The sequence below is a fragment of the Danio rerio genome, chromosome 12, assembly GCF_049306965.1.
Source record: "Danio rerio strain Tuebingen ecotype United States chromosome 12, GRCz12tu, whole genome shotgun sequence".
Taxonomy (NCBI): domain Eukaryota; kingdom Metazoa; phylum Chordata; class Actinopteri; order Cypriniformes; family Danionidae; genus Danio; species Danio rerio.
Genome location: NC_133187.1, coordinates 24,467,809 through 24,484,706, shown reverse-complemented (window position 1 = coordinate 24,484,706; position 16,898 = coordinate 24,467,809). Strand labels below are relative to the sequence as shown.

The 16,898-nt window shown below is 35.3% G+C and overlaps 1 protein-coding gene across 14 annotated transcripts in view; it reads right to left on the bottom strand.

The window, feature by feature from the left end:
* The window catches only part of ablim2 (actin binding LIM protein family, member 2), a 120,550-nt gene that overhangs the window by 49,821 nt on the left and 53,831 nt on the right, over positions 1–16,898 (bottom strand). For all 14 annotated transcript variants that reach the window (XM_073918443.1, XM_073918447.1, XM_073918445.1 and 11 more), the window contains exon 3: positions 5,079–5,262. In XM_073918443.1, coding sequence (XP_073774544.1) covers positions 5,079–5,262 — 184 coding nt within the window. The remainder of the gene's footprint in view (positions 1–5,078; positions 5,263–16,898) is intronic.

Sequence of the window (16,898 nt, the reverse complement as noted above, 5' to 3'; positions counted from 1 at the left end):
TTTCTTGTAAAAATAGGGAAACAAAAATTCTGTCAAACTGTTTTCATGAAGATAGTAAACATATAAAGATTAACATGAGGTTAAAAAAGTGAAATAATAGATTATTGTTTGTAGGCTGCATATAATGCACTGTAAACTATGAAATGTTTATTTTACTACTCTAATAATGTTGCTATGTGAACTGTGACAATCACCAGAGATCTAGCGGCTGCGGACCTACCCCAACCTTAAACTCAACTGTCACAGCATTGGAAAACACCCATACACTCATTCACATTTACACTGATACACTACGCCCAATTTAGTTTATTTTATTCACCTATATACACATTGGACTGTGGGGGAAACCAGCGCACCTGGAGGAAACCCACGCAAACACTGGTGGAACATGCAAACTCCACATACAAATGCCAATTGCCCCAGCCACTGTGCCACCCCTTACTTTAAATTAATTTAAAAAATTGCATAAAATGTTAAAGTATTAATGAATATAAATTTTCTTTTTAAGCAGCCTGGAACAAGTTGTAAATAGCAACACATTAACATAATAACACACAAAGGTCTACAATTAGCGTCCACAAACAATATATGCTACTCTACTTTGACTGTCGATCACTGTAGCTGTAGTTGAGGCCTGAAACAGTTTCATTTGTGTTTATTCTGTTTTCTAAGCTATGAAAGCAAATGCATTTTGCATGCAATGCCAATGATTACTTCCACTTGAAAATTTTCCTCAATTTATGGTTATGTGTTTCAGTAAAATTACACTTTGATTTTATTGTGTAAACTACTAAAGACAGTTCCATTTCCTGATATTTCCTTGCAGAAAATGAGAATTGGTCAAAATAATGAAACAAGTAATAGTTTACAGACATGCTTATATTCATTTTTTGATGACACGCAGAGTTTTAACTTCAAAAGATTTAGGAAATCCATATTTGGTGTAATAATCTTGATTTTCAATTAAAATAAATAAATCAATAAGTTAATAAGTATGGACTTGATTTGCACTGGATACAGTGGAAATCTAAAACTTATAAATGAAGCAAAAGTACTAAAATTACATCTTTTCTTTTGGAAATGCAAATACTAACGTAACTAACCAATATACCATCAATGCCATGGCATGACATGCATGTAAAAAGGAATAGTTAAAAAAAAATTCTGTCATCATTTACTCTCCATTCACTTGTTTGAAACCTGTTTGAGTTTTGTTCTTCTGTTGAAAACAAAAGAAGTTATTTTGAAACGTAACTATTGACTTCCATAGTATTTATTTATCCTGGAAAAAGTTAATGGTTACAGGTTTTCAGTTTTCTTAAAAAACTTTTTTGTTTTGAGTTCAACGGAAGAAAGAAACTCATAACATTTTAGAATCACTTAGAGGGTGAGTAAATAGTAAGTTATCATTTTTTGTGTGTGAACTATCCCTTTAATGTATAAGATATGCATGCAATTTTTTTTAATAAAGCAAGAGAAAATGAATACCATATCTTTTGTACCTCCTTTTTAAGTTTCACATGATTATAAACTAATATTATTACATAAAAAATCTTCTAAATTAATTTAAATAATGCTACATGAAATAGGGCATGAACAATACTCTCAGTTGAAGCATGAAACAGGCTTGATGGCTCAGGTCCAGTCATCTGTTTGGCTCATAGTTCAGTGTGAGAGCCGATGAAATCACAGTATGTTGATCATCAGCTCTCATCACCCAATTTAAGAGTGAATCTCTTAATCCGATTATCACACCAGTGTCTGATGTAATCTAACTTCAACTCTTTGTGACAAATATCTATTTATTTCGGTGTTACAACAGGTACTGTGCGTCTGTGAATTGAATTTGTACAAATATCATCAGTAAAGAGCCTGTGTACTTCACACCTGCTAGCCTGCCATTAAAGTTATAATTACAACAATCATTTCAATCTAGCAATCACACAAGCACTAAGTGTTGGAAAAGGCTGGATAGAGTCATCCAGAGTAAATACAAACGAGACATTTACGAGGTGATTTTAAATTCAGTCGCACCCAAGATACCAACTGGGAACAGCGTGTCCACAGAAACACGGGCATCGCTGTGGTAAATGCAGGAGGGACTCGTGTCACATGCACATACACAACATCCATTCAGAGGGACACCCTACACCCCTCTGTAAATAAGTGGCCTAGGAGCGGAGCACACACTTAACATTCTTACTGAAACCCTTTCCTTCCCCACCCTGAGTAACAAGATTGACTTCCCATTAAGTTCACACATACACAAGCACCCACAGAACATTTTAAAACAAAACTCCAACAAATACAATACAGTAAGTGCATTTAATTTGAGTCTTCATGAGGGGGAACTATTTGCTCTATCAAAATTTTATTTGATCAGAATGTATTTGGTAAAAAAAATATTATGGCTATATGTTTAAAATGAATTTAGCAAAAGTTATGCATTCTTAAGGGCATAGCAAATCAGAGGCTTGCAAATTTATTATAATAAAATAATTTATTATAAAGATATATATATATATATATATATATATATATATATATATATATATATATATATATATATATATATATATATATATATATATATATATATATATATATTGATAGTATTAAAACAAATAACAATAATATTTATATACAGTTGAAGTCAGAATTATTATCCCCCTGATTTATTAGCCCCCAGTTTATTTTATTCCCCAATTTCTATTTAAAGGAGAGAAGATTTTTTCAACACACTTGTAAACATAATGGTTTTTATAACTCATTTCTAATAACTGATTTATTTTATTTTTGCCATGATGACCGTAAATAATATTTTACTAGATATTTTCAAGACACTTCTTTACAGTGACATTTATAGGCTTAACTAGGTAAACTAGATTAACTAGGCAGGTTAGGGTAATTAGGCAAGATATTGTATAGCGATGGTTTGTTCTGTAGATTATCGAAAAAAATATAAAGCTTAAAGGGGCTAATAATATTGACCTTCGAATTTTGACTTTCAACTGTACATATCAATAAATATACAGTACCTGACAAAAGTCTTGTCACCTATCCCAGTTTTAGAAACAGCAAACAAATACTTTGAGTTCTAGTTGATCATTTGGTATCAGAAGTGGCTTATATGAAAGGCAAAGGCCTCTAGATTAAACTTATTTTACCAAAATAAAATATGATCATGTCTTGATTTTAAATCATTTAATTATGACAGTAATGTCTGACTTTGCTTAGACAAAAGTCTTAACAGAAATAATGGAAACTATAGAATATAAAGTCATGGTGCAGTGGAGAAAGTAATTAATATTGTGCATGACTCCCAAGAACTTGGAGGACTGCATCCATACATTTCTGCAATGACTCAAATAACTTATTAATAAAGTCATCTGGAACAGCAAAGAAAGCGTTCTTGCAGGACTCCCAGAATTCATCAAGATTCTTTGGATTCATCTTCAATGTCACCTCCCCCATCTTACCCCAGACATGCTCAATAATGTTCATGTCTGGTGACTGGGCTGGCCAATTTTGGAGCACTTTGACCTGTATGAGAAAGAGCGCTATCCTGCTGAAGACTTTGCCCTCTCCTTTGGTTTCTAATGTAAAGGGCAACACAAATGTCTTGATACCTAAGGCTGTTGATGTTACCATCCACTCTGCAGATCTCTTGCAAGCCCCAGATTGAATGTAACCCCAAACCATGATTTCTCCTTCACCAAACTTGACTGATTTTTGTGAGAATCTTGGGTCCATGTGAGTTCCAATATGTCTTCTGCAGTATTGGTGATGATTGGGATGCAGTTCAACAGATGATTCATTGGAAAATTCTACCATCTGCCAATTTTTCATATTTGTTGCTGGAATTGATGCCATTGATGACAAGACTTTTGACAGGTAGTAACCTTGAAAAAATCTATGGATTTTATTATAATTTAATTTTATCAATTAAACTACTAACCAATTATAAAAAGTTGATTACTCACATATCATCACTAAATATTGCTATTCCCTTGACTTATTTTCTATTACAATTAATTTTAAGTAAATAATGATTTTTTTACATAAATTAGTAAAAAAAAAATTGTGCTTTTGTCTATATTATTAATATTATTCAAATATTTCTATATGGTTCTAGAATTTTTCTATAAGGCTAGTGGGCCATTCTGTATGGATTTGCATGTTTTGGATGGGTTTCCTTGGGGTGCCCTGGTTTCCCTAGTTTCTCCCAGTGTCCCAATACAGTACATGATAAAGGTGAATTGGATACGCCAAACTGACCAGTGTAAAGGTGAGTGTGTGAATGACAAAGTTTTTTTTTTCCAGAACTGTAGGTTCAAGTGTTAAAGAGCAGGAAGGGAACCATTAAGACATATGGCAGAGTAATTGGTGGTTCATTCCACTGTGGTGACCACTGATAACGCAAGGACTAATCCAAGTAAAAGAAAGTGAGTGAGTGGGTTATTTGGGTATTTATTTATTTTTTCTTAACTTTTATTTTATTTATAGTTAAAAAAAAATACCAGTAAGACTTCTATCCTAGGAGTGTCATGGTGGCGCAGTGGGTAGCATGATCGCCTCACAGCAAGAAGGTTGGTGGGTCAATTGGCATTTCTGTGTGGAGTTTACATGTTCTCCCTTTGTTTCCGTAGGTTTCCACCGGGTGCTCTGGTTTCCCCCACAAGTCCAAAAACATGCGCTATAGGTGAATTGGGGGAGCTAAATTGTCCATAGTGTATAAGTGTAAATAAGCATGTATAGATGTTTCCCAGTGATGGGTTGCAGCTGCACAAAACATATGCTGGATAAGTTGGCGTTTCATTCCGCTGTGGCGACCCTTGATTAATAAAGGGACTAAGCCGAAAAGAAAATGAATGAATAAGCTTCAATCTTATGGTTTATGTTTTAGTTTCCATTAACTATAATAACCTGGATTTCATATTGAACAAACTATGTGAATACCATTTTGAAATTTGGTTACTACCATTTTACATTATCCACCACAAGGTAAATATAAACCTAAAGTTAAATGTACAATAGTGAATGTATGCGAGTGTGTACAGTATGCAAGTGTGTCTTACTTGCAGGTGGCACAAACAAAGCAGCGTGGATGGTAAGTCTTGCCCAGGGCAGACACAACCTCTCCTTCAATGAACTCCTCACAGCTGAAGCAGCGGGTGCCATAGAGTCGCTGGTAATCCACAGTGCAGATATACTCGCCTTGACGCACAAAAAACCCTCCTTGAGCCAAGTCACATTCACAAACTGCAGAAAAAAACACAGAAAATAATATTATCAACTGTACATATCAATAAATATACAGTACCTGACAAAAGTCTTGTCGCCTGTCCAAGTTTTAGGAACAGCACACTAATAACTTGAATTCTAGTTGATCATTTGGTATCAGAATTGGCTTACATAAAAGGCAAAGGCCTTTAAATTACTTATTTGACCAAAATAAAATATGATCATGCCTTGATTTTTAAATAATTTAATTAGGACAGTAAGGTCTGACTTTGCTTAGACAAAAGTCTTAACAGAAATAATGGACAGTATAGAATATAATGTCAATGTGCATTGGAAAAAGAATGAATATTGTATGAATGACTCCCATGAACTTGGAGGACTACATCCATACATCTCTGCAAAGACTCAAATAAGTTATTAATAAAGTCACAAACTGCAGAAAAAAACACAGTAAATTATATTAGACACAATAAAAAATTAATTGTTTTCTCTTGATTGCCATTTCCGACACTGTAGCAATGCGATATTATATAATCTATAGTGACTAGGGGTGAGACAAAAGAATATGATTTTACCTTTAGCGAGACAATCCTAATTGTGTTAGGTTGTGTAGAAATTTCGTTAGACATATCAACCTTCTACAATGTAATTAACATGTCTGATAATTGGGGCTGAACAATATATTGTTTCACTATTGATATCGCAATGTGCGCGTCCGCAAAAGGCACATCAAAAGATACACAATGTTGAGTCTGAATTATAGTTGACCAGGAGCTACAGAATTTATTTTTATGCAGAATTTATATGATAAGAGTTATTTGAAAAGAGTTCAGTCTTGTTTCTAGTGAAAATATCTATATTTCAAAACGAAAACAAGATTATTTTATTTAGCCCACTGGCAAATAGTTTAGCTTGTTTTAAGGCGGGAAAATAAAATATTGTAATATCAGATTTTTCCAATGACGTGCAGCCCTACTGTTGACCACTGGCTACTATGCAATAGCATACAGATAAAACACAGATGCTTTTGAGATCCAAATCCTTTAAAGTATTGTTAGTCTGTTTTATTTAGGGCAACTGGAGCCGTGAACACTTCCCAAAAAGACGTTATAATTTGAACGGCATCTACGCTTATGTTAGTCTGTTTTTATTATTCCTGACGTTTCCATAATCGTGGACCAGGCCGTATCCTGAGCAGCTGATGTGGCGGTCATGGAGGGGTGGAGAGCATGAGACCCAGTGACAGACAAGTCTTTACATTGATCCTGAATGACCAGCCTGTACACCAGCCGGTGACCTCTCCCACCTGCAGCTTCTCCACAATGGACGTCCAGCGTTCTCCAGCTTCCGGCACCTAGACTGCAGCTCTACACAAGAAGTTTGTCCAGAGGAGAAATGTTTGTGCTCAACTGAGCCTGGTTTCTCTCAAGGATTTTTTTCCCCTTCACTTTCATCAAATGGTGAAGTTTGTTCCTCGCCACTGTTGCTACTGTGGAGCTGCGCATCAATGGATTTGCTTTTCAGTGTTTGAACTCTCAGCAGTGAATATTAAACCACAGTGAACTTAACTAAACTGAACTTAAACTCTAAAAACTGGACTGACATTCTTTCAATTTACTATGATCTTCTATGTTAAGCTGTTTTGACACAGTCTACATTGTAAAAGCGTTATAGAACTAAAGATGAATTGAATTGAATTGAATTTAATTTAATTGAAACTTCACTCGCCATTGAGTTGGAGAATAAGTTTGGTGCAAATTTATTTTCACTCTGCATTTGTTAGTTTTGCTCTCCATGTCTTTAGAAAATGTAACTTTCCCTAATTAACCAACATTGCTTAGTTCAACTATGTAGCCAATTTAGGACTTTAAATTACACTTGAATACTTGTATTTTGCAAATATAACTAATTATTATGTACTATCATCCTGGAAAAGTGAAAATAAATTTGTTATTAAAACGATGATGTGTTACAAATCTTCTTTCCATAAACAGTGCTTACATTATATGTCAAAGGAGGACTAATTGTTTTGTTATTATATATCAATATAACATTAAAATGAGCAACATATTGTGACAGTATCATATCGTGGTTTAGCCGGTGACTCCCTCCTGATGACCATCAAAATGACATGTTTGTGTGCATGTCCACTTGTTTATGCGAGTAGAGTAACTGTTGCGTGTCTATAATCAGCGGCAGCTCAGAATGACATCATCCAGACACAGAGACTGGAGGCTCAGAGGCAGGTGCATTAGTGGACAGGACAAAACAAACCGAAACACAAGCTTCCCCTCATTTTCCTATCTCCTCGCTCACTCTCTCACAGTCCATTTTCCAATAAAACAGGAAGCACGACAGGAACATAATACACACGGACTTGCTCCGATGACATCATCCTCAGGGCAGATCCGTTTTCCAGCTCCTCTGAGGTAAATGATAACTCTGGAATTTCCTTTCTTTTCTTTTTGTCTGTCCAAAGCAAAAAAGTACTTTATTTGTGCCTTGGATTTGTAAGTTACTGTAACTATAAAGTACTGTTCAGTACATAACATTAATCATAAAAATATGGACTGATCTGTACGCGGACACCACGCAAGGTGTGTAGGGCCCTGCAAGTTACGGAAGGCCCCCTGACTCCTTACAATTATCATTATTAATATTATTATTATTATTATTATTATTATTAAACATCAATATCATTAATATGAAAACGTTTGTTAAGAAAATCACATGCCTTGAGTGCAGAGATTTGTGATTCTATCATAATAATAATACACTAATTTAACACAAATGAAACAGAACAAAAAAAATACACACGCACATATATACACTCACAAAACCATCTCTAGGGTTAACAGAGAATGGTCCAAAAAGAAAATATCCAGTGCGTGGCTGTTCTGTGGGCGCAAATGCCTTGTTAATGCCAGAGGTCAGAGGAGAATGGCCAGACTGGTTCCAGCTGATAGAAAGGTACAATCGAAGTATACAGAAGAGCATCTCTGAATGCACAACATGTCCAACCTTGAGGCAGATGAGCTACAGCAGCAGAAGACCACACCAGGTGCCACTCCTGTCAGCTAAGAACAGGAAACTGAGACTACAATTCACACAGGCTCATCAAAGTTGGACAAGATTGGAAAAACATTGCCTGGTCTTATGAGTCTCGATTTCTGCTGTGATATTCGGATGGTACGTCATAATTTGCCGTCAACAACATGAAAGCATGGATTCATCCGGCTAGTATCAGCAGTTTAGGCAGGTGGTGGCAGTGCACTGGATGGGGGAATATTGTCTTAGCACATTTTGGGCCGATTAGTATCAATTGAGCATCGCGTCAATCCCACAGGCCACCTGAGTATTGTTGCTGACCATGTCCATCCCTTTATGACCACAGTCTGATGGCTACTTCCAGTAGGATAAAGCACCATGTCATAAAGCTCATCTCAGACTGGTTTGTTGTACATGACAATAAGTTCACTGTAATCAGATGGCCTCCACAGTCACCAGATCTCAATCCAATAGAGCACCTTTGGGATGTGGTGGAACGGGAGATTTGCGTCATGGATGTGCAGCCGATGAATCTGCAGCAACTGCGTGATGCTATTATTTCAATATGGACCAAATTCTCTGAGGAATATTTGCAGTGCCATGTTAAATCTATGCCATAAAGGATTAAGGCAGTTCTGAAGGCAAAGGGGGTCCAACCTGGTACTAGTAAGGTGTACTTAATAAAGTGATGGTGAGTGTGTGTGTATGTATATATATAAGCAATATCACACGAGTAGCAGTGCGATATGGCTATATATCGGCACTGGTGGGAGGCGTGCATTGGCACGAGGCCATATCGCACTGCTACAAGTGTGATATTGCGTTTATACAACAGTTTGACGGCATAATTGTGGATATAAAAACAAAATCAACATGGAGAGTCTCAAAAATCCTTTTGTATGAGGAACTACTTTTTTCCGCATTGGATTCAAATCAAACAGCTGAGTAAGCATTAGGGTTGTAACAATATACCGGTATGACGGTTTACCACGATTTGAACGTGCACGATTATCATACCATGAACAATTGCATATCAACGGTTTTAACCCTTAAAAACAGAGACAGCCGCCCGCGGCTAAAAATAAGTATTGCTCTTAAATGTTTAATAACTTTTGATCCGCTGATCCGATTCATACAATTCAAAGATTGGCATAAAGAAGAGAATCTCAGCTTTCCAGTGCTGTATCACATAACATTCGCGGACTTTCAGAGGCTCCGGAATCAGTGCGGTTACGTCATCAACATTTGACAACGCTGATTTGACAAAGAAACGCTCGTCACTGTGTCTCCGGACAAATCAGACATGATACATTGATGCATTGTCCCTCCTCCATGCCCAGATTGGTTCAAACTCGCTATATCACAACCAATAAGCATAGGTTTCGCTTTTGTTTGTGGACCAAGCTTTTTGAACAACACGGAATGAGAGAAAGGCATACATTTATGCGCGGCTAAATAAAACGCCAAAAAAAAAAGTTTTGCATGAAATAATTCTCATACTAAGTACTTTTGCATGCACAGCAGCACAGAAACATGACAAAACAGTGACACAGCAAAGACGAACTGCTGCTCTTGCTGTTTTCAAAAGACGCAAATGAAGATGCAGCTGTTTGTCTGCATTGCAGACAACCATATCCAAATCCATATCCACAGACAACCATATCCATGCTGGCACATAAAACCTAAGGATGTTCCATATTGAATCTAGTTTCGTTATGTAACTATTTATAGTATAGTAAATATTTATACCTATTTTTTACTGAGGATTTGCACCATGTTTATTTGGACTTTATTTGGACTTTGACACATTATTTATTATTTTCTTATTTTTATTTGTTCATTGTAAGTGGTGTTGTTTATAGTAACTAAAAATATATTATTTGGAAAAAGTCAAATTTGCTTCACTGTTCTATTATTTTGTAACATTTGTAACATACCGTATACCGCGAAACCGTCAAACCGTGGTATTGTTTTAGACGATTATCATACCGTGAAAAATTCATACCGTTACAACCCTAGTAAGCATCTTTTAAAATTTAGATCTGGGGTGTCTGCTTTTTGCTGGCTGTATGTATATACATGTATATATACATATATATACATACACACACACACACACACACACACACACACACACACACACACACACACACACACACACACACACACACACACACAAAATGTGTGAACCATTCAATACACATGTGTACCGAACCGTGATGAGAACCGAACATTTAGTTTTTCCATGAACCATCCTATCCCTAATATACTGTACATATTAAAGATATATAATGAATCTAAATGTTCTATTATCATTTTGTTTTAACCATACAGTTAATGTTTGAAAAAAAAAAAGTTGAAAAAAAACATTTCAAACCCCCCACCCCCCACCAAAATCGCACCATGATTACGGCCGACTGCAGTCTATTCTCTCCCTTCACAATTCGACTTATACTAATGTTAATTTCTCCACAATTTACAGTGTCTCTTTTACAGTTAATGCTGCTAACTTGCATGCTTCAGGTTGTATCAGTTTAAAGATTCCTTTACAAGATGCGACAGAAACTAAATACTCACACTCTTTTTCTCTCAGCTCACAAAAGTTTTTTTTTATACATGTTCTTGCGCTCTAACATACTATATAAGTGAAAAGCAAACAACATAACGTCAGCATTACCATTATTCAACAACAATCGCTTACTTAATCACTACTTCAGCACCCTATTCTCTCAGATCAACTGACAGTGATCCACCTACCTCTGAAAGAGCACATTTATATGGCCTCAATTGGCTTTACATAAGGGCTAAAGACAAGTTACCTTTATTCCTATGCATTTTAATTCAATGTAAACACTGTCAAAGCCACTTTACAAGGATAACCAGATAAATAATAAGAGTGTCAATCATTATGGAACATATTTCCACATATTGTGGAACATATTGTGGAATATATTGTGGAAGATATTGTATCAAGCAGGAGCAGATAAGTGATAGTTAGTTAATAATTCAGTTCAGCCTTAATACAGAAATATCCACACTCTCTTTCACACACACCCAAAAGTGTACACACAGACAGCAACACATGCACTTATTCCCCTGTTAGCACAACACAATGCACTCTAATGTTCCGTTCATAGTAAAACCCCAAACAATAACACAGGAATGTTGCTCAGGAAATGGTAGACATTTTTCCAGGTCTGCTGAGGAGCGATTGGCTGGTGTGTGATATAGTAGATTAGTGAGGTTATAGAGATATCGGGTGTGACAGCGTGTGGATTCTGTGCCAAATGTATTTAAACTTCCTCCTCAGAGCACAAAGTGTCTTAAAAACAACCTGTAAGGTAATAGATCAGCAACACACCAAGCACAACACAGCACCTCTCATTTCATCAAAGAAAAAGCAATAGTAGCCATATCTGCTGAATTTGATTAATTATGTATGCTTATAATGTACTTTCATATTACTCGTGATTAATCAAATAAAAAATAAAAGTCTGTTTTCACTTATGATAGGTTTGTGTATCATATATATATATATATATTATATCTAAATATATCTAAATATAAATAAAAAATTTCTCAAATATATGTATGTGCATTTATTTATATATAATTTTTACCCCCCTTTCAATTTGTTTCTTCTTTAAATGTTTCCCAAATTATGTTTGATAGAGCAGGGAAGTTTTCACAGTATGTCTGATAATATTTTTTCTTCTGGAGAAAGTCTTATTTGATTTATTTCGGCAAGAATATAAGCAGTTTTTTTTTTTTTTAAATGCATTTTAGGTCAAAACCATTAGCCTCTTTAAGCTAACTTTTTTCTCGATAGTCTACAGAACAAACTATCGTTATACAATAACTTGCTAAATTATCCTTACCTGCCTAGTTAACCTAATTAACCTAGTTAAGCCTTTAAATGTCACTTTAGGCTGTATAGAAGTGTCTTGAAAAATATCTAGTAAAATATTATTTACTATCATTCACTGAGCGAATAATTCAGGGGGGCTAATAATTCTGACTTCAACTTGTATATATTACACAGGCATATTATGTCAAAACAAACGTTTATTTTAAATGCGATGGATCACGGTTAATCTTTTTCCCACATAAGTCCATATATAAAATGTATATTGTGTGATGAAAAAGCATTATTACAGATGCGACATTTATTTACTTTTTTAAAAATGTTTGGAAAGCAGATTAAAACAGTAACAATCTATGTGCTAAATTAGTGAGTTTAAAATGTAATTCATATTTTATTAGAACAAAAATGATAGAAAAAAATTATTAAAAATTGATTAAAAAAACCCATAAAATAGCAATATTATACTAATAGTTACTAATCTATTACTTAATTATATATGATTTTATATATGATATTTGCCAGAACTCTTACATGGTCACCCACTGAAACTAAGCAGGGCTGCGCCCAGTCAGTATCTGGATGGGAGACCACATGTAAAAACTAGGTTGCTGCCGAAAGTGGTGGTGAGTACAGGGGGCGCCCTACCTGAGGTCTGTGTGGGTCCTAACGCCCCAATATAGTGATGGGGACTCTCTGTGGTCATTAAAAATCAGAAGTATCCTGGCCAAATTTGCCTCTGTCCATCATGGCCTCCTAACCATCCCCATGTGATAATTGGCTTCATCAGTCTGTCTCCTCTCCACCAATCAGCTAGTGTGTGATGTGTGATCTGGTGCAATATGTCTGGTGTTGCGTCATCCAGGTGGATGCTGCACACTGGTGGTGGATTAGGAGATTCCCCACAAAAAAACGTGTAAAGCGCTTTGACAATCCAATAAAGCTCTATATAAATGTAAGGAAATATTATAATTAATATTATCATCATTATTATTATTATTATTATTATTTTTAAATAAACATCCAAACTGTATTATTACAATAGTAAATTGTGGCCTTGGACCACAAAACTTATGTTGCATGTGTATATTTTTGCCAACATTAATAGTCAAATAGTCAAAAATACATTGCATGTGTCAAAATTATTGACTCTACTGAAAAATAATGAGAATATTAAGTAAAGATCATTTTCCATAAATATAACTTTTACATTTGCTACTTTAAATATATCCAAAGTACAGTTTTTTTTTACATTTTCCTCGCTAAGATTTTCAAATCAGTAGGCCTATAAAACAATGCAAAGCTTTTTCAACGTTTAAGTGATGCATAAATCTCAATAAAAAAAAACACTTATTAATATATTATTATCTTATATTGACAGCTTTAACGATACATTTAGCGATTTACTTTCATAGAGCCTTTTGTGGACCTTCATGCATCCAACTGCAGCACATCAGTCTGAAGACCCATCAACAACTGAAGCATTTAACCCAAAGCCTCCAGTGATAAGAAGTGCTAAACACTGGGCACCACAGAGTGTGTATTTCAACCTCCCAGTATATTTAGCTCCGCTGCAGACAGAAAACAACACCTGAAGAAGAGAAGCAACGAAACATCTGCAAGCAACAGGATCACAGTCCTCACATGACAGACAGCGTTCGGGTTATACTGTTACATATACACTGTTAAATCCAGAGGAAGTTTTCATTCAAAACAACAAACACCAGAACAATTCCAGGAACAGGCCTCCCTGGGGTAAAAGCTCCAGATGGACACCCCATCAGCACCTCGGGAATCAACACTGCAGTGCTTGAGCTCTTAAGAATGTCACACCTTCCGTATGATGAGAGAACACGCTTCTAAAACGTGATTTAAGCTTACAAATAGCGGATAGGATCAATTGAGCACAGATGAGCAGGATACAAATGCAGCAGTAAAAAAAGAGGGTGGGAAAGAACAGAAAATGCAGAATAAGCAGACTATAGAATATGAAAGGAACAAGAGAAATATAGTTTGTAAATAGCAGCAAAGAGGCCAACATTTTAAAATGCGAACATTTACTTAAAAATTCTTACATTTTTAAGTTGAATCAAATTAACTTTACAAGTCATTTCAACTAGCATCCAATAAATTGACTTAAAACATTAAGTTTTCATTTGTATAACTGATTAACTTACTACAATAAGTTAATATAACATAAAACAAATTGGTCACACTTTTTAATAAGGTTTCATTAACTAATGTTAATGTATTTAGTGACATGAACTAATAATAAACAATACTTATAAAGCATTCATTAATCTTAGTTCAATATTTAAGAATGCATTATGCCTGTTAACGTTGTTTTATCATCAATAAAACTGTTGACCAATCATTAATTTATTCATTCATTTTTTCTTCGGCTTAGTCCCTTATTTATCAGGGTTCGCCACAGCCAAATGAACCACCAACTATTCCGGCATATGTTTTACGCAGAGGATGCCCTTCCACCCACAACCCAGTCAAAGGAGTTGACCAATCACCCACAAGGAATGGAGATAAACATTTTATACATTTATTAAGATGCGTTTTAGATAACCAAATGTAGACAAACAAATGGACGGATTTAGTGGTGATGATGAGTAAAGGTCAATCAGGGGCCTGGTTAGACTGACGACTCAGGGGTGTGTTTCCCAAAACCCTTATAAGTTTCGTTAAGAACATAGTTCAGCAATTCTGTTTTCCAAATGCATTGTTTCAATAAACATTCGCAAACCTGTGCTATTTGAACTTTTATGTGGTTTAATGTAATTTGATTTCAAAGTTATTTTTATACGGTTCAGTTTTAACAATCTTCAAATTGACAAGTGCGCTTCATAGTGCACTCCCAAAAGCCTAATATGCATTTGGTACAATGATTTAAATTTAATATGACTTTATTGAATTGAAAAAATATTTTATTTCCAATGCTTGTGAAAACAAAACATATAAGTCAGCTTAATAAAGGGACTAATCCGGGGTCGCCACAGCGGAATGAACCACCTGGTTTTCATTCATTCATTTTCTTGTCGGTTTAGTCCCTTTATTAATCCGGGGTCGCCACAGTGGAATGAACCACCAACTTATCCAGCAAGTTTTTATGCAGCAGATGCCCCTCCAGCCGCAACCCATCTCTGGGAAACATCCACACACACATTCACACACACATTACGGACAATATAGCTTACCCAATTCACCTGTACCACATGTCTTTGGACTGTGGGGGAAACCGGAGCACCCCGGAGAAAACCCACGCGAAGGCAGTGAGAACATGCAAACTCCACACAGAAACGTCAACTGAGCCAAGGTTCGAACCAGGGACCCAGCGACCTTCTTTGTGTGAGGCGACAGCACTACCTACTGCGCCACTGCCTCGCCCATCTGGTTTTCATTTATATAAAAATGTAGACTATCCACAGCCTATTGTAGTCTACATATGGTTGAAGTCAGAATTATTAGCCCCCCTTTAAATGTTTTTTTTTTCTCTTTTAAATATTTGCCAAATTATGTTTAACAGAGCTAGGATATTTTCACAGTATGTCTGCTAATATATTTTCTTCTTTTTTGTTTTATTTTGTTTAGAATAAAAGCAGTTTTTAATTTTTTAAGAATCATTTTAAGGTCAAAACTCTTAGCCTTTTTATGTTTAAAAATGTGCTAAAAAAACTCTCTCCGTTAAACAGAAATTGGGGAAAAAATAAACAGGGGGCTAATAATTCAGGGGGTTGAATAATTCTGACTTCAACTGTATATGCAAAAGTTCTACAGTGGTTTGAGTATAATGTCAAAAAATGCTAAAGTAAATATTCAAATTGAAATATTACACTTTTGTCAAAATTAATTTCTGAAACCAAATGCAATTTTATAGACAAATAAATAATGTTTCATCATTGTATGCCCATATATGCATGCTATTGTACATGATATAGTAAGGAATTTAAGCTCTGTTTAAAATATCGTAAGATGTTAACATTAGTTTACATTTAGGTTTTGACTTCAGGTGACTAAAATTCAATGTCTAGCCAGCATCTAAGGACAATGTTATTTTGACGTCCATTATTAATATCAAATTATGTTGATATTTGGTTGATTTAAGGTTGTGTTGGAAAGTGACAAAAATCCAACGTCAAGGACAACATCTTAAAACAACATCATATTGACATCAAATATTAAAACTTATTCGTCAGGTATGGCTTCCAAAATCCAACGTCCATTAGACGTTATAGTCCACACAACGTCATGCTGTAACATCATTAGACGTTGATATTTTAGTTGATTTTAGGTTGTGTTGGAAAGTGGCATCGACCTGACGTTGAGTTCTGATGTCAAACCGATTTTCATTTCCAAACAAAATGCAATGTCTCCACGTCCTTGGGGTGCAACGTAAAATCTGACATCATGTTGACGTCCTATGCCTGCTGGGAGAATACAGATTTTTCAATATTGTTTTTCAAAGAAATGGAATGTCTTCAATTAAGTATGAAGGGAAAAGTTAGACCAAGGAAAAGAAACAAGCTAATTGTTTATTAGCAAAACTCATTACTCTGCTCCCATTGGAAAGCCATTTTGCTAGTTTTACATTTAAACTAAAACAATGCATCATACTTTGATTGTTCAAACATGAGTTGCAATGCATCAATGTTTGGGAAAAGTACCACAGATTCCGTACTGCTGGCCTTATGTAGCCTAACCACTGGTGAACAAAGTAACTTGAGAATGTTGATAC